Below are 18,911 nucleotides of genomic sequence, written 5' to 3'. Positions count from 1 at the left end.
ATGATGGCAGAGTTATGTTCTTCTGAGGTTTCACTCCTTGACTTGCTGGTGGCTGTATTATCTCTACATCATGATATGAGCTTTACTCATATATCTTTATCATAATTTCTTCTTTAGTAAAAGATAAAATTACTTTATTGTTATTATCAAGATGTTATACAGAGGGGTTACCATTCCGTTAAGTGAGCACATTTCTATTTTGGCAGAGAGGTAACAACATTATCCCTTCCTTCACTTTTCCTCAGTTTCCCCTCTCATCAATTTCCACAAGTTGCATAGTTGATTTTCCACATAGTGTTTACTGCATGGTTGCATTTGTTCACCCTTCCTCCCTCCCTTCCTGAATTTCTTTTAACCCTCCTCCTTAGAAAAAAAATCCCAAACAAAAATAAACACAGCCAGATGCTGGTGACTCATGCCTGTAATCCTAGCTACTCGGGAGGCTGAGATCTGAGGATGGAGGTTCAAAGTCAGCCTGGGCAATAAAGTTCATGGGACTCTTATCTCCAATTATCCAGCAAAAATCCAGAAGTGGTGCTGCGGCTCAGAGGATAGGGCAGTAGTCTAGAGCTGAAGAGCTCAGGGACAGCACCCAGGCCCAGAGTTCAAGCCCCATGACCAACAAGGAGAAAAAAAAACACCAACATCATCACCAACAAAAACCCATGTTTCCATTTCCTGGAAATTGTTTCAATAAATGCTATTTTTAATATTCAGAGAGCATCTCTGAACATACCTTTGGGTTTCTCCCCTAAATGTATCCTCCTTTAGTCTGACTGTGTGTGAATGTTTAGAGTTCTGGATAGGTTATTATATCCAGTTATAGTTTAGATCTAGCTTCCACATAGGAGAGAAAATGTGTGCCATTTGTCTCTCTGAGATTGGCTGACCTCACTTAACCTGATTTGTTCTAGGTCCTTCTACCTCCCTACAAATGACATCATCTTATCCTTTCTAAAGGATGAATAAAATTTCATTGTGTGCCTATACCACATTTTATTGATATAATTTCTTTCTAGAAGGACACCAGTGGTACTGGACTAGATACCACCCTACTTAACTCACTTTAATTTGATTTCCTTATAGTCCTTATTCCAACTTAAGTCACATTCTGACAGAACAGCTATTAGGACTTCAACATATGAATTGGAGATAGGCACAGTCAGTCTAAACCAACGTCAATGAGTGTGTATGTGTGTGTGTGTGTGTGTGTGTGCTGGTGTATGTGTGAGTGTGCATCTGTGCGCGCGCGTGTGGTGTGTGTGTGCTGGTGTATGTGTGAGTGTACCTCTGTGTGTGTGTGTGTGTGTGTGTGTGTGTGTGTTAGTACTGGTGCTTGAACTCAGGGTGGTGTGTTCTTGCTTAGCTTTTTTTGCTCATGGCTGGAGCTCTACCATTTGAACCATACCTCCATTTCTGGCAGTTTGCTGGTTAATTGGAGGTAAATGCATCTTTCAGATTTGTCTGAAACACACACACACACACACACACACACACGCAGAGCACGCACACATGTTTTAGTGGAAGCAACTAATGAATGCTTTCAAATAATATAGGTACAAAATTAGAACTTGGTGAAAAATTGTATGATTACATATGTGCATGTTATGTTAAAAGTAAAAAAAATCATCTCATTTATTCATAGAGGAAAAATGATAGTGAATTGCCTTTGAGATTCTCAACCTTGGCAATGGTCTGTTCTTTTCATTCCAAAACTCTTTCATGATGCTATTTTTTACAACGCAACTGAGGTAATTCCAATGTATGCCAAGGACATTTTAATGTGGTTTCGTGGCAGTTTTTTTGGCCTTTCATTTCCTCTCTGTGATTGTCAAATTCCACTACATTAAGTACCATGTTACTTCATGTTCTATCTACCCCAAGAGAATCCCAGTCAGCTGTGTTGGAGAGGTTGAGGAAAAACTTGAAAGCAGAGTAGGCTCTCTACATCATTGTCTCCAGTTGAGAGAGAAGGATTTTCTCTCCACATGCAATCTTGGTTCTTTGCCCCAATCTGAATTATGGCGATGTGAAGATGCATTAGAACACTAAGAAAACGCAGCATTTCATGGTTCTGAATCACCATGATGGCATGTATAAATAAGGCATGCACATCTAAACAGCCCCCAATTCCTTCCCTTTTGATATTTTTCTATTTATATACTCTTCTACTATCTATAAGTAGTTGTACAAAGGGGTTTCAATTCTATTTGTCAGTTCATGAGTGCAATGCATGTTGATTCATGTCACCCTACCATCCGTCTCCCCAAACCCACCCCTCCCCGCAAGTCACCTGCATTTTCCACCTTTCTTCTCTCCATTCATCTGTTCTTCCAGGCCTCCACCCTCCTATGGGAAAGATATGCTGACTCTTTCTGGTATTCATTTTGTTAACCCGTAAGTTACACCAAGGGAATCCTCCCTTTTGTACACTATACTGTAGTCAATTTATTTGTGTATATATGCATATATCCCTATGTATGTTTTCATTTATATTTATGATGTAGATCTAACATCCACATATGAGAGAAAACATGGCCCTGTATGCCTGACTTACTTCACATACCATAATTTTCCCAGCTCCATCCACTTCCCTACCAATGACCTAACATTTTATAATAGTATTATTCCTGATGAATAAGTAAAATACCATTGCATATATATATCTCACCATATTCATATCCATATATCTCTCTATATGAACATACACACAGATATATACACATATATATTCATAGATATATATACAGGTATAAATATATAATATGTGCAAATATATAATAGGTATACAAATATATATTGGTTTATATAAAATATATGCAATGTATATATAAATATATTACTGTATATGTAGGAATTTACATGAAATTTCTGGGAGAACACAATGGTTTAACAACATGTTAAACTATACATTGCACATATTTTCCTTGTCAAATTCTTATCATTGAGAGAAAATGGTATACAATTTAAATTAAGTCAAAGATCACAGAATGGTGGTTATCTCACAAAAACTATTACCTCAACATGCAGTTATTATTTATTTCTCTCAGCTTGAATTTTGTTAAGTTGCTTTCAGCAAGAACAAAACAAAAAGAATTCAGATAAGCAAGACAATAGAGTGAAAAGACTTTTAGAGAAGAATTCAGTGGTTCTGAGTATTTATTGCCACAGAAAGATTCATTTTGTGACCTTGGGCAAGTCATCTTAAATTATTGACAAATTTACATGTCAAGAATACAGGAATTTTGGAACATAAGCAGATAAACTCCAAGTCTTCTTGGATCTTTAATTTTTTTGAGCTAATTCAAATCTATTTGCAAGGAGAAAGAAGAGGTCATAGTAAATGCATTTGCTAAAAATATGACTAATTATAGTTAAATGTGTTAAATGAAGCTATTCTGTTCCTTATTTTGCAGGCTTTGAAAGCAGCCAGCCTGCACTCAGATCTCAGCATTATCTTTGATAATTGTGCCCCCCCCCAAAAAAAAGCCACATTAAAATATAGCTGATGATGATACAAGTACCTTAAGAGAGGCAGGGCAGACTTGGGGGCTATTCAAAGCCAGTCCTGGCAGGAAAGTCTGAGATATTTTTATCTCCATAAAAAGCCATAAAATGGTGCTATGGCTCAAGTGATAGAGTGCCAGCCTTGATCATAAAAGCTCTGGTAGGGACTGGATGTATAAAACAAGTGTTAGAACACTTGCCTAGCAAGTGAAGATGCGTATGTAGACTCCCAGAACTCAAATGGTCATCATCACCATCTCAGGGACATTACCCAGGCCCAGGATAAATCCTAAAGAACTCCAGACTAATGGGTAACATGTCCTATGTATGTATGAAGGTCAACTGAAGGTCGAATGCCTCTCATTGGTCACATGCAGCAATGCTAGCTTCTTTTACTTGCTCCATTATGCTGTCATGGCTCGCCACTGCTTATGTTAAGCAGAAGTCAACAAGTTTGCATCCTTACCTTGTTTTGGAAGAAAATACTCAGCCTTTCACTGTCAAATACAATATTGCCCGTGAAATTTTCATACACATTATTATTATGTAATGTGCATGCCTTTTATACATAGCTGGAGAGTTTGTTGAGAGTTTTCTTTTTAAACAAAAATGTGTTGAATTCTGCCACATTATTTTTCACAACTTTTGAGATGATCATGTAGTGTTAACTCTACTATGTTAATGTCCATGTTCTGTAATACCATGTGCCATTCTTATTTCCCAAAGACAAAATCTGCTTAATAATGGCATATAAGCTTTCATTTATTTATTTTACATATAATTGTTTTTGAGGGAGAAATGGTACCAAGACTCGAACTCAGGCCCGGAACTTTTTCACTCAAGGCTAGTTCTCCACCCCTTAAGCCACAGCTCCACTTCCATCTTTTTGCTTGTTTACTGATAATAAGAGTCTCATGAACTTTCTTGCTTGGCTCAGCCTCATGAGTAGATCAAATTACAGGTGTGAACCACCTGCGCCTGGCATATACCTTCCTTAGTTTTGATCCAAGATCACAAAACAAATGATGATTCATTTGTACTTGATTATGGTAAATGAGGTTGTTTTTTTTTTCTGTTGAGGACATGAGAGTTTGTGTTCCTAAAACTCTTGATTTGAAAACCAGTCCATTGTAAATTTCCCATTGTGGCTAATGTATCACTGAGTTTATGGAGCACTGATCTCAGAACCAGTTTCTGAATTATGTGGCCTACAGGCAATAAGTAACCACCTGTTCTGTAACAATGCTAAGATTTTGTTGCTCACCCCTTCAATCTGCAATGATCTAGATGACTTAAACACAAAATGACAACCTTTCTCAGATCACTGCTCCCTAAATAGGAAGTCTTAACGTTAGCTGGCAGATGTTGACCAAAGCCTACAAAACTATACATTTTTGAAAGGAGGATTTCCATGCCAGGAAAAGACATGTTGGAGAAGCAGTTTGTTTGTTTTATGGGACACCTGTGGTAATGGTTTCTCTGTAAGTATTAGCAAAATAATAAATACCTCAAAGGATCCATTAATGACCATTGAAAGGAGCAAATACCTAGCAAGAGTGAAAAAATCAGAATTGTGCACAAGGCTCATACTTGTAATCCTAGCTACACAGTCATATGAGAGAGGAGAGACGAGAATCGCAGTTCAAAGTCAGCTCAGGCAGAAAAAATGGTGAGACTCTTATCACCTATCAATAAGCAGAAAAACCTGAGATGGAGCCGTGGCTCAAGAAGTGGAGAACCAGCCATGAAATTAAAAAAAAAAAAGTGAGGTACTCTCTTCAAACTCCAGTAAAGAAGTGTGCATGCGCACACACCCCCCACCCCCCCCCACACACATGCCAACCTTTAGTAACTTGGTTGGACTTCAGACATCTATCACAAGAAAAGATAAAAAGATGGACAGCTATTTCCCACACTGTTGAAAGGCACCAAGCTGCTAAACTTAGTTGAATGTTGCTTTCTTTCTTCTACAATTTGTTGCTTCTATTTTAAATGTGTGTGTTTAGACTATGACATGTGACCCATTCCTTAGAAATCTAGTAAGTACAGCTTAGGTCTCATTTGTCAGAGGAGTACTAAATCCAGCCAACGAGTTTAAAAGTGAAGAGGAATAGCTATATTGCGCAATTGCTGCAGTGACATGGAAAGAACGGCAGTATCCACCAGCTCTTTATTAAAGTCCACTTTCTTTCACACAATCATAAATCCAAGAACTGTTCTTGGGCTCACTATTGCTATTTCAGGCTTTTGCAATAGAAATGAAAGCCTAGATGATAGACTACTATTTAAGCAATTTTTTTTGCCTGTCCTGGACCTTGAACTCAGGGCTTGGACACTGTCCTTGGGCTTCCTACAGGCTAGAGCTCTACTACTTGAGCTACAGCACCACTGTTGGCTTTTTTTCTATGTATGTGGTACCAAGGAATTGAACCTGGGTCTTTGTGAATGCTAGGCAAGCACTCTACCACGAGGCCAAACTCACGGCCCTATTTAAGCAATTTAAGATGTATTTACTTAATTTCTTTATCTTCAAATTCACTTCAACATTCAAGAAATGAAGAAAAAAGTATCTCTGGGACACAAATTTTCCTTATAAGCAAAGAGGTAACATGCCAGCACACTAATAAATATTTTAGTATTTTATAAACTAGCTAATTGTAAATAAAGCCCATTATTTAAAACAAGAATGGTTTTCTAAATATAGAATGGAAATATTTCTGCATTTTAAAGAATATGTAAATTAATAAGCTTTTATAATTCATCCTAGACTTTCACAAAGTTATAATACTTCTCCTTTCACTGTTTTGAATGAAGTCTTGCCTGTGAAATAAATTTTAGACTATGGAAACCAGATTTATACTATATTAGTCTTGGAAATCTTCACCAAATTAATTAACTTGACAAGAATGTGTGTAGGGCCAGCAGTTTGGCCTAGTGATACAGTGCTTGCCTAGCATGCATGAAGACTAGGGTTTGATTCTTCTGTACCACATACATAGAAAAGGCTGGAAGTGGTGCTGTGGTTCAAGTGGCAGACGACTAGCCTTGAGAAAGTCCAAGGACAGTGCTCAGGCTGTGAGTTCAGGACTTGTGGGTAAGGCCTGAAGGGAAAAACTGAAAAGAGAACAAGGGCATGGTTGACATTGCCCAAAAAGAAATGTACTCTTTACCTGACTCACGTAAGTGTACCCCTCTGGACATCAGCTTTATAATAACAGTTTAATTTTTTTAAGAATGCATACAATGTTTACTAAGTGTCAGGCACTATGTTAAGGCCTACAAATATGCCAAATAAAATGTTATTCTGTTTTAATTTTTTCATATATTTTTATTGTAATTAACAGAAGGATTACATTATATTCACCAGATAGAAGGTGCATTACTTCACAAACACTGATACCCTTTCTCATGTCTTGGTCCCTATTTCCCTCCCTCCACCCATGCCCCTCATCTTGTTTTCCCCCCTTCCCTATCCGATTTCAAATAAACATATATACAATATATCAGATAACAGGGTGAAATACTGTAACAATATGAAGTAACCAAGGGACAGCAAAAGAGGTGAAAGATAAAGCCCCATTTGTGAGGAAATAGAAAGACTTAGAAAAAAATCACATTAAGTGAAGTAAGCCAGACTCAAAGGAATATAGGCTCAATTGTTTCCCTCATTTGTCATAATCAGTAGAAACCTTGGTCTCTCCTAGCAGAGATTTACAATAAAGCAAAACCTAGATACATAAGGCCATATAGTATGACACTAAATGAAAGGACCTCCAGGATATAGAAACAAAAGCCATATAATAAGTGATTGTTGTCCCTGATGTACTATGTTATCTCTCATCACTTTTGCTGTCCCTTGGTTATCTCATAAAGTTATTCTTGTACTCAAATAATGTAAAAGGTAGAAATAAATAAAGATGTATCTTCTCACTATAATGAATTTGCTTAAAATTTCCTTTTTATGTGCTGGTACTAGGGTTCGAACTCAAAGTCTCCCACATTCACTTGGCTTTTATTGCGCAAGGCTGGTGCTCTGACAGTTGAGCCACAGCTCCACCCCTAGCTCTCTAATGGTTAGACGGAGAAAAGAGTCTCATGGATTTTTATGCAAAGTTGGATTTGAACCACAATCACCAGATCTCTGCCTCCAAAATAGCTAGGATTACAGTAGCTAGGATTACATTAAAAATAACTACTTATAGGTTATCTTTATAAACAACTCAAGCTCAACATGCATACAGCTGAGACTTTGTTTTTCCAGAATTATCTCCTCTGTAAATGGAGTAATTGGCAAGCTACTCAAGCCCACATATTCCTTGATTTGTCCTGCTTCCCACTCCATAGAGCTAACCAACCCACCACATCTCCCCTCACTAACCAAGCACCACATCTCCCCTCACTAACCAAGCACCACATCTCCCCTCACTAACTAAGCACCACATCTCCCCTCACTGACCAATCACTGCACCTCCACTCACTAACCAATCACTGCATCTCCCTTCATTAACCAATCACCAATCTCCACTAACCAATCAGCTCTTCTCCTGTCACCTGCCTCCAGTTCAGTTCTATTGCCTTTTCAAAATCATACTAGAAAACAAAATCATACCAGAATCTACTTTACCACTGCATCACTCCTATTGTCGCTTTTATTCTCACCTTGCATTTTTCACTCTACTGAAAATTACAGGCTCTTCATTCTTATTTTATCTTTCAAAATTGTGTTTTCAGCACCCTGGACAGATCTCAATGCTGGTAACAATGAGGAATAATAAGATCATAACCAGCACACAATAGTAAATAATGAGTGCAGGATTGAAAGCCAGCAGGTGGCTCAGAGGCTATGCCGAACTATAATTCTACTTTGTATTTATCATCTAATTGTTATTTATTATAAAAAATTAATAAAAAAAATATTGCCACTATCAATTCCTCATCTGCCTTAGTAGTTGACTTACACTTATTATAACTTAAATTTACTCTTTTTTTGTTGTTTTCTATCCCTTTTGCCCTTTCTCTTTCACCGTCAGTCTTTTGATCTTAATTTTTCTGTCTCTGTGTGTGTGTATTTGTGTGTCTTTCTGCATCTTCTTTTTATGTCTTCCTTACAGATTTCTTTTCTTCCTGTTTTAAACAACTGTGACACTCAGTGGCAGCACCAGCTGCCCATGTGGTGACTCACACCTGTGATCCTAGCTACTCAGGTGGATGAGATCTGAGGACTGAGGTTCAAAGCCAGGACCGCGAAACTCATATCTCCTATTAACCAGCAGAAAATGGGAAGTGGTGTTCAAGGGGTAGGGTGGTAGCCTTGGGCATAAGATCTCAGGGACAACATCCAGGCCCAGAGTTCAAGCCCCGTGACCGAGACACACACACACACACACACACACACACACACACACACACACACAGAAATAGCAGTAGCTACCTTTATTTATCAGTTAAGAGTTGAGTTCAAGGCTAGAGTTGGCACAAACTAAAAGAAGAAAATGTAGAAGGGGTGACTGTTGTTCTTAATGTGATATGTTATTTCTCATCTCTTTTGTTGTCCCTTGGTTATGTCATGTTGTCACTGTATCTTTCTATATGCCAAATATAATGTAACCCTTCTATCAATTACAAAAAAAGAAGAAAATGAAGATGATCAAGAGTAAGAGAGCAACGCACATAGTTCAGTGATAGAGCACTTGCCTAGCATGCCTCAGCACCACAAAGAAGTTAAATAAATAAATAAAATCACATGTACATACATATATGCAAACACACACATATATATATAAGTAAGTAAATACAAATTCAAAAGGACCAAGAGATGCTCTCGTAAAGCATTTCAGTGCTATGCAAAGTACTTATACTTTAACTGCAAAGTGCTCCTTTAAAACAAAAGGCAAAATAAAAGATGAATGAAAATGGACCACCATACAGAAGCTCTGCAATTTAATGCAGTCCCGTTTGTCCAAACTTTCTTTAATTTGTTGTGTTTCTGGGTCTTTATTAAGAAAATTTTGGGGACCAAGACATGTGAAAGGGTATCAATATATGTGAATTAATGCACCTTCTATCTGGCAAATATCATGTAAGCCTTTTATTAATTACAATAAAAAAATAAAAATAAAAAAAGAAAGTTTTGACCTGTGCCAAGGAGACGTAGTGGATCTCCTATTCCTTCTTGTGAAGTTTTTAGGGTATCTGATTTTACCTCAAGGTCTTTGGTCCATTTGAAATCAATCCTGCACAGACCAGAGTTTTTTAACCAGATGCACTGCCACCATCCTGCCTGAATAGCCTGCTGTATACACTCTATTATTTGTTTCCTTGCCATTTGGTTTCCAACCCATAAAGCACAAATAGCCATTTTCTGTTAAAGAATAACCCCATTCCTGGACCTGGGTGTTTGAGTCCATCAAGATGAGTGACGTTATGTTGCCGTACTAAACAATCCCCAAATTGCAGGAGGTTAACACAGGCACACCAGGTATGTCCTCTGAGTTGTTAGGGATGTCTGGTTTCCCCACACCCCCTTCAGCTGGACCCAAGTTTCCACAAGGCCACCAACTTTTCCCACCGAATATTCAATGCTTCTATGAAGATGTACCGCATTACCATTTGTCAAAGCCAGTCACAGAGTCACAAGAAACAGGTAAGTGGAATTCCCTGGTACTGACATATTCAGGAGCCTGAGATCTGAGGATCAAGGTACAAAGCTAGCTCAGCCGACAAATCCATGAGACTCTTATCTCCAATTAACCAGAAAACACACACACACACACACACACACACACACACACACACACGCGGAGAAGTAGAGGTATGGTTCAAGTAGTAGAGCACTAGCCTTGAGTGAAAAAAGCATGGCAAGAGTAGGTGACCTGTGTTCAAGACCTAGTACCAGCAGAAAGAAAAAGAGAAGGGGAAAGAGAGGGGGGGGAAAGGGAGGAAGTGGGGGAGAGAAGGAAGGAAGGAGAGAAGAGGAGGGAGGGAGGGAGGGAGGAAGGAGGGAAGGAAGGAAGTGGGCAAGTAAACAAAAAAGCAAGGAAGGAAGGAATTTTCTCTTGCATCTAGAGGACAACCCTTTCAGGTTGTTCTTCTACCTCTATTTTGCAAATCACAGCTAAGAGTCCTTTCTCCTTATTTGAAAAAAAAAAGTTTTGGAAATATCACACAAGCTACTTCCCACCAAAAACATTCCAATTGCATCTCAAGAGAATAAATAAAACAGGAATCCAGAAGGTATATGTGAATACATGAATCATATTTGTTTTTTGGGTCTGTTCTCTTCAGTCAGACCTAAGCCATGAAAATTCTCCTGGTTAGAAGCATGTAAAGCATCTACAAAGGATTTAGGGCCTTAAGACATTTATTCTCTTTAATTATCAAAAGTTCTGGGGAAATTGCTTTATGGCTGTATTTTCTAACACAGGCATAATTTAGTCACGTCCTCAACATGGAAACCTAAGTGTCCTGGGAACCTCGTCTTCATACAATTACCATCAGCTTTATGGGAAAAGATACCTTTCACTAAGAGTTGAGGTCATGCAAGCTACTCACTTGCAAAGGATACTGTTTCTGCCAGGCATCCTGAGTTTACAGGAGCTGGCAAGTGATAAATCTCGAACATACTGCTTCTTATGCAAGCCACAGTGCTGCTCAAACTACTGGATACAGTCAGCCTGCAACTCATTAAAATTTTCTCTGGAACATTCCTTCTCCAGCTCAGATTCTTTTGCCCACTAATCACTTTCCTAACTAGAGCAACACTGAAGGAAACACTGGCTTTCCAGTGTTTTATTTCATTTTAAATCTTTCCAATGATTTACATGTTTTTATTTCCCAAGGTGAAAATGAAAACAAATGACCTTTATAGTTAGCAAATCCTTTCTATTTGAAAAGCAGATACAAAAGGAAAGAGATTTCTCTTCTTCTCACCTAATTTCTACAATTCAACTTCCTGGTATTTTCTCTTAAAAAAAATCACAGTAATGTTTCAGCTACTCAAGGAAACATCTTGAGATTCCACTTCAAATTCAGTAGGGTAGAAAAATCCATGAGTCTCTTGTCTCCAGTTAACTAGGGGGGGAAATAAAGTTGGAAGAGGAGGTGTGGCTCAAGTGGTAGAAAGTTAACCTTGAACATCAAGGGTCAGGGACAACGACCAAGCCTAAAGTTCAAGACCCAGGACTGGCAAACACACACACACACACACACACACACACACACACACACACACACACACACACATCACTATATTGCTTTCAAAGTCAATGTGATTGCACAAAATGGATACAACAGGAAACAATTTTAAAGTGAAATTTAAACTTTTGTTCAGTTATTACTGAAGTTATTACTCTCCAATTTGAAATGTTACTTCTAAATTCTCATGAAAAGCAAACATACGAATTATTAATATTTTAGAGGAACATTGAATATAAGAATAAATGTGAATTAAATAATATTTTAATAATATATTATTAGTAATAGTAGTATTTGTACTTGATGATAAGTGGATTTGGACTTGTTAAGCTGGTGCTCTACTTCTTCAGCCATGCCTTCAGCCTGGCTTTTTGCTGATCATTATGGAGATGGATTCTTTGAGACTTTCTGTTCAGGTTGGCTTTAAACAACCTTGAAGTTATCTATGTCATAAGATTCCTGAATATGGTAGGTAGGAGCCAGCAGTACCCAGCACAATTAATATTTCTAAAACACTAACACTATGCTTTAGATTACTCACTGGATGTTTGTTGTGACATGTGCTAAAAATAAACCTACTTACATAAAGGAACTGGATAACATACACGTCTAAAGGATAAGAATCAAAGGAAACCTCTTAGAACACATCAGGAGAAAAGCTAGCATGGATTTCTCTCTTTTGAAACAACCACTGTGATTAGCAAGAGCTGCAGGTGCTCAGAGGAAACTTCCGATTTTGCATGCAAGGCTCATCTTGGCTTAACCTTGACTCAGCAATGGGCTGACTGTGAAAATATATTAACCAATACAGAGCTGAGTATGTACATAGCAAATGGAAGTAATCTCTAAACCCTCTTTATATTAAAGTCTATCTCCTTCCAAACCTGTAGGGAATTCTAGGAGCAAGAGGATTCTCAGAACTGGCTTATTTAACAAACTTATCCAAAGAAGAAATCAAGATAATCATTTAAAAATTTGCACATCAATGTACCTTTTATTTTCAAGGAAGTACTCTATTGTCATGGTTAATGGTCTACAAGAACTATGCCTAAAATAATAGCACCAACTTCATAAGACCATGCAGAACGTCAATTCCTAGCAGTTACTAAAGCGAAATGTATCAAGAAATATTTGCTACATACTATATATGTGTGTATGTATGTATGTATACATATATGTGTATATTATATATATCTTATATATACATTATTTTTAAGATAAGGGACACCAAAAATTGGTCGCATTCGGCCAGGTGCTGGTAGCTCTCCTTTAATCCTGGCTACTCAGGAGACTGAAGTCTCCAATTAAAATCTTAAAGTGGAAGAGTGGTTCAAGTGATAACAGTGCTATCCTTGAGGACAAACCAATCCGACAGAGCCCAGACTTTCACTTTCTGAGTTCAAGCCCCAGAACTGGCACCAAAAAGAAAAGAAAAAAGAAAGCCACCCTGGATTCATAGAAACAAGGTGGAGATAATATCGGCAAAAGTCAAATTCATTTTCACATTATTGAAAAACCAACTTTTGTTTACCTGCTAAGAATTGAGGTCAAAATGTCATATATCCTGGGCAACATTTAATGGCAGGGATGAAGCACAATAGATAATAGAATGTTTATTCTCACAAAGAACACTGTACTTTATTTCATAAAATTTTCACATAAAAAAGGGAGAACAAGCAAGTTTTAGAATAAAAAGGTCTTTCTGGAGGGGATGTGGCCAGCAGGGATCACTACTACACTGTTGGTGGGAGTGCAAACTCGTTTAACCACTATGGAAAGCAGTATGGCAGTGCCTCAAAAGGCTTAACATAGAGCTCCCCTATGACCCAGCAATTCCACTACTTGGAATTTACCCAACCATCCAGAAACTAGGGCATACTAAATCCACTAGCACAACAATGTTCATTGCAGCATTATTCACCATAGCAAAGATATGGAACCAACCTAGATGTCCCTCAGTTAATGAGTGGATCAACAAGATGTGGTATTTATACACAATGGAATTCTATGCTGCTGTCAGAAAGAATGACATCGCCCCATTGCAAGGTAATGGAAAGACTTAGAAAAAATCATATTAAGTGAAGTAAGCCAGACTCAAAGGAACTTAGGCTCAATGGTTTCCCTCATTTGTCATAATCAGTAGAAACCTTGGGCTCTACTAGCAGAGATTTGCAGTAGAGCAAAACCTTGATACATAAGGCCATATAGTATGAAGTTAATTGAAAGGACCTCTAGGATATTGAAACAAAAGCCATACAATGAATGATTGTTGTCCTTAATGTACTATGTTATCTCTCATCTCCTTTGCTGTCCCTTGGTTATCTCATATTGGTATAGTATCTCACTTTGTTATCTGATATATTGAATTTATTTGTATTTGGTTATTTGAAATTTGATAGGGAAGGGGGGAAAACCAAGGTGGGAGGGGGGAGGGTAAGGGGTACCAAGACATGTGAAAGGGTATCAATGTATGTGAATTAATGCACCTTCTATCTGGCAAATATCATGTAACCCTTTTATTAATTACAATAAAAATATTTTAAAAAAAAGAATAAAAAGGTCTTTCATTTCAAAAGGTAAGTGAAATCGGTAGCTCACATCTGTAATTCTAGCTTCTCAAGGAGACTGGGACCTGAATACTGAGAGTTGAAGCCATCTACATAGGTAAGTCCCTAAGACTCTTCTCTATAATTAACCAAACAAAGCTGAAAGTGAAGGTGTGGCTCCAGCCTTAGCACAAAAGCTTAAGGATAGTGCCCAGGCCCTGAGTTCAAGTCCTGGGACTGGCACAAAACCCAAAGCAAAATCAACCAAGCAAACAAAAACAAAAACAAAAAGAAGAGAGTGAATAGGCTAGGATTTTCCAGGACAAGCTTTCACGGTTAAAACAGAACTGAGCAACCAAGACATGAGAAAGGGTATCAATGTATGTGAATTAATGCACTTTCTATCTGGCAAATATAATGTAACTCTTCTATTAATTACAATAAAAATATATGAAAAAAAAACAGAACTAAGCATTCCTGAATGTAACTTCTCACCTATCCAGAAGCCAAGTACCAGGGCAACGTGTCCCAGAAATGTGTGATCCCCTCTCCTGTGGTCTCTGCTTCTGTATCTTCCACTTTGCCACACACAAGTACGTATACATAATGACTCTGCACAGAAAGTCCTAAGACATATGGATTGCTATTCATTGTATGGTAGCATTGAAACCGAGAAAGAATCCATACAAAGAAAATCATATTAAGTGAAGTAAGCCAGACTCAAAGGAACATGGGCCCAATAGTCTCCCTCATTTGTCATAATCAGTAGAAATCTTGGGCTCTCCTAGCAGAGATTTACCACAGAACAAAACCTAGATACATAAGGCCATATAGTATGACGCTAAATGAAAGGACTTCCAGTATATAGAAACAAAAGCCATATAATGAGTGATTGTTGTCCTTAATGTACTATGTTATCTCTTATCTCTTTTGCTGTCCCTTGGTTATCTCATATTGTTACAGTATTTCTCCTGGTTATCTGATATATTGGATATATACGGATTTGGTTATTTGAAATTGGATAGGGTAGGGGGAAAACAAGATGAGGGGCGGGGATGGGGGGAGGGAAATGGGAACCAAGACATGAGAAAGGGTATTAATGTATGTGAAGTAATGCACTCTCTAGCTGATGAATATAAAGTAACCCTTCTATGAATTATAATAAAAATATATGGAAAAGAAAAAAAAGAAGGAATGCCAGTGAGACATGGGGGTGTATAAAAATGTTCTCCTGGGCAAAATCACATCTTTCTGAGTAAAACAACCAAAATCATGATATTAAAAGTGGAAGGTGAAAGGGGAGGGGAAGGGAGCGAAAGAGAGGTGCTATGAGAAATAATAGATGGGCAAATAGGATCAAAGTACATTATGTGTTTGGGTTCAAGTGTCATAATGAAAATGTTAATTATGTACAAATTAATATAAGCCACTGAGTGTATGTATATGTATATGAGTACACATACATGTATATGTACATATAGATGCACACTTTTATACATATACCTACACACATGCAAGGGACACTTTTCATTTCTGTGCCAGTACTGGGGCTGGAACTCAGGAACTTTCTGCTCTTGCTTGGCTTTTTCACTCAAGGGGTCCTTTACCACTTGAGCTACACCTTCAGTTTGAACATTTTTGCTGATGAACTGGAGATAGGAAATAGCAGATTTGTTTGCCCAGGCTTTGAGCCCCAGTCCTCAGGTCTCAGCCTCCTGAAAAGACAGGACCACAGCCAAAACCCTGGGCACTCCAGCACCATGTGTCATGTTTCAGTGATAAAACTCTGACTCTAGGGCCAAGAGTTTGGCCTAGTAGTAGAGTGCTTGCCTAGCATGCACGAAGACCCTGGTTTGATTCCTCCGCACCACATACATAGACGGAAGTGGTGCTCAGGCTCAAGTGGTGGAGCTCTAGCCTTGAAAAAATTCAAGGACAGTACCCAGGCCCTGAGCTCAATCAAGCTCAAGACTAGAAATAAAAAATCTGACTCCATCTGCCATCACTGTATTAGCAAAACTTCTAAGTGTACAGCTGATAAAAAAAACAAGTAGAAATTAATTCACAATATCATTTAGAGAATGACATTTTTGCCAGTCCTGGGGCTTGAACTCAGGGTCTGGGCACTGTCCTTGAGCTTTCTCAAGGCTAACTCTCTACCACTTGAGCCACAGCAGCACTTCTGGCTTTTTCTGTGTATATGATACCAAGGAATCGAATCCAGGACTTTGTGCATGCTAGGAGAACACTCTACCACTAGGCCACACTCCTGTCCCTAGAAAAAGATTTTAGTGGTACAGAGTAGCCTCCCTAGATAAAAGTCTAGCTATCTGAAGAAAATTACATCTAACTACAATCTTGCAGGGAATGAGACAAAGCAGAATTAAATACAGGAACGAATGAAACAATTCCCTACCAGAATAAAATGATCCTAACGTTTCCTTTCTTCCAGAAAGCTCTTGCAGATTTTCCCCAGTCAGGATAGGGTTTATCTTGAAGCATCATATCAGTGACCTATAGCAATGACAGAGACTTAGTTAGCACTTTGGACATTTTAAATTCAGGTATAAATATTCCCTTATCATTGACCTTCTGAGCAGACTATATACATATTTTAATATTAGTTAAAAAGTAGAATATACTTCATTCAATTAAAAAACATATTGAAGAAGCACGTTGGGGTCACTCAAGTGTGTCAAATATTGAGATTAACTTTTTTTTTTTTGCATGTATTCCAGCACCAGGCCTTAAACTCATGAGCTGTGCATTGCCCTTCAGCTTTCCGGCAGAAGGTTGGTGCTCCATTAATTATCTGAGCCACATCTTCCATCTCTTTGCTGTTTAATTTTAAAAATTGCTGTATTGACTTTCCTTCCTCAGGCTGGTTTTGACAAGCAAGCCTCAGATCGCAGCTTCTTGAGTGTCTAGGATTACAAGCATGAGCCACCAGTGCCTGGCTAAACCCATTTTTAAAATGTTAATCAAGATTAAATTTTGTAAGGAGACACCTTGAAATATGACTGTCTCCTTAGAAACAGACATGCTTAACAAAGTAAAATATCAGTTGTCTAAATCAGAAACTCCACATCCAGCTAAATTCTGGTATGTCTGGATTGGTATTAAATCCAGCCTTTACCTTTCCTTTTTTTTCTTCCTATTTTCATTCATAGGTGGTGTTCGCTGAGTCAAAAGTGTACTTATCTTTGGTCAAGTCATAAACTTGCATAACAAAGCTTTGTGTATGTGTGTGCATGCACGCACGTGCACATTGTGCCAGTCTTGGAGCTTGAACTTAGGACCTGGATGCTGTTACAACGCTTTTTGTTCTTATGGATATATCGAGCACTCCATGAACCCAGCTCTACTTCCAGCTTTTTGGTGACTATTTAGAGATAAGAGTCTCATGGATTTACCTGCCTGGGCTGACATTGAACTGGGATCCTCATATCTCAGCCCCTAGAGTAGCTGGGATTCCAGACATGAGGCACTAGTGACTGGCAAAATGTCTATTTTTATTGAGTTGTGTCAGTTATGGGGGGAGGCTCACTGTTATGCTGTTACAGCTTCACATCTGTTTACACTGAATATCAACCCACAGTGCACCCTCTGTTTGCATCCTTTCCTCTAAAACATAGCATTTCTAATAGTTTTCTTATTCCATTTTCACAGTTGCAAATAATCTATTTGGACAATATTCACCCATCTGGACTCCCCTCTGGCTCATTCATGCCTACTCACAGAGTCTGTTTCTTTTAGCCCCCTACCCTCTCTCAAGCCCCTTCTACATCTATATGCTATACGTGACAGGATTAAGCATTCTTCTTCTCTCTCCACTCTCCCCTCCCCTTCTCCATCCCACTCATAAAGCTGAACTACGGCCCAGTAATTCACATGCAGTGTCATGGCCATGGATCTTCCTGGCTATCACCATTTCACCCCACAATTCTACACCTTCTTCCAAACATAGTCATTTCTCCTGGCTCCACATGCTCAGACTCCACACATTTTCTGAAGTCTAAGTGTGGTAGCCATTGCAGTGGGCCCAGATGTCTCTCCACTGGTGGACAGCCTGCCGCTCTAGACTTACCTTTCCTGTGTCAGGTATCTGTTTCCATCTTCTATTGTATTTACTGATCTTCTACTTTATTTACTATTTTATTTACTTTGACTTTCTTCCCTGCTAGTTTTTTATATCCCTGAGGATGACAATTGTAATTATGTATCCTTTTTAATATCTCAGGATATCTTAAATAGTAGACAAAAATACACTCAAACAAATGATGAAATGGAATCGGGATGCAAATTCTTGACTTTATAGACCTGTTAGCAAAATGAATTGCCTGTTAGCCATGGCACGTATTAATGGTCTCAACCCAAAGTCCCAAAGATAACCTGTAAAAAGCTTTCTTAATGTCATATTGGATAGGAAAGAAGCCGGGAGTTTGGCCTAGTGGTAGAGTGCTTGCCTAGCATGCGCAAAGACCCGGGTTCGATTTCTTGGTACCACATACATACAAAAAAGCTGGAAGTGGTGCTGAGGCTCAAGTGGTAGAGCTCTAGCCTTGAGAAAGTCCAAGGACAGTGCTCAGGCCCTGAGCTGAAGCCCAGGACTGGCAGAAAATAAAAAATAAAATAAAATAAAAAAAGGACATGTCAGTGTACACA

General features: G+C 38.4%; 1 protein-coding gene across 3 annotated transcripts in view; it reads right to left on the bottom strand.

The window, feature by feature from the left end:
- Window positions 1-18,911, bottom strand: part of Tmem117 (transmembrane protein 117) — a 350,457-nt gene that overhangs the window by 106,534 nt on the left and 225,012 nt on the right. For all 3 annotated transcript variants that reach the window (XM_090355491.1, XM_090355483.1, XM_090355499.1), the window contains exon 5: window positions 16,663-16,760. In XM_090355491.1, the coding sequence (XP_090211617.1) occupies window positions 16,663-16,760 (98 nt within the window). The remainder of the gene's footprint in view (window positions 1-16,662; window positions 16,761-18,911) is intronic.

The sequence above is a fragment of the Megascapheus bottae genome, chromosome 2 (genome assembly GCF_031878675.1).
Source record: "Megascapheus bottae isolate mThoBot1 chromosome 2, mThoBot2.hap1, whole genome shotgun sequence".
Lineage (NCBI taxonomy): Eukaryota > Metazoa > Chordata > Mammalia > Rodentia > Geomyidae > Megascapheus > Megascapheus bottae.
Note: the sequence above shows the minus strand (reverse complement) of the source record. Positions and strands in the feature narration are given on the sequence as shown.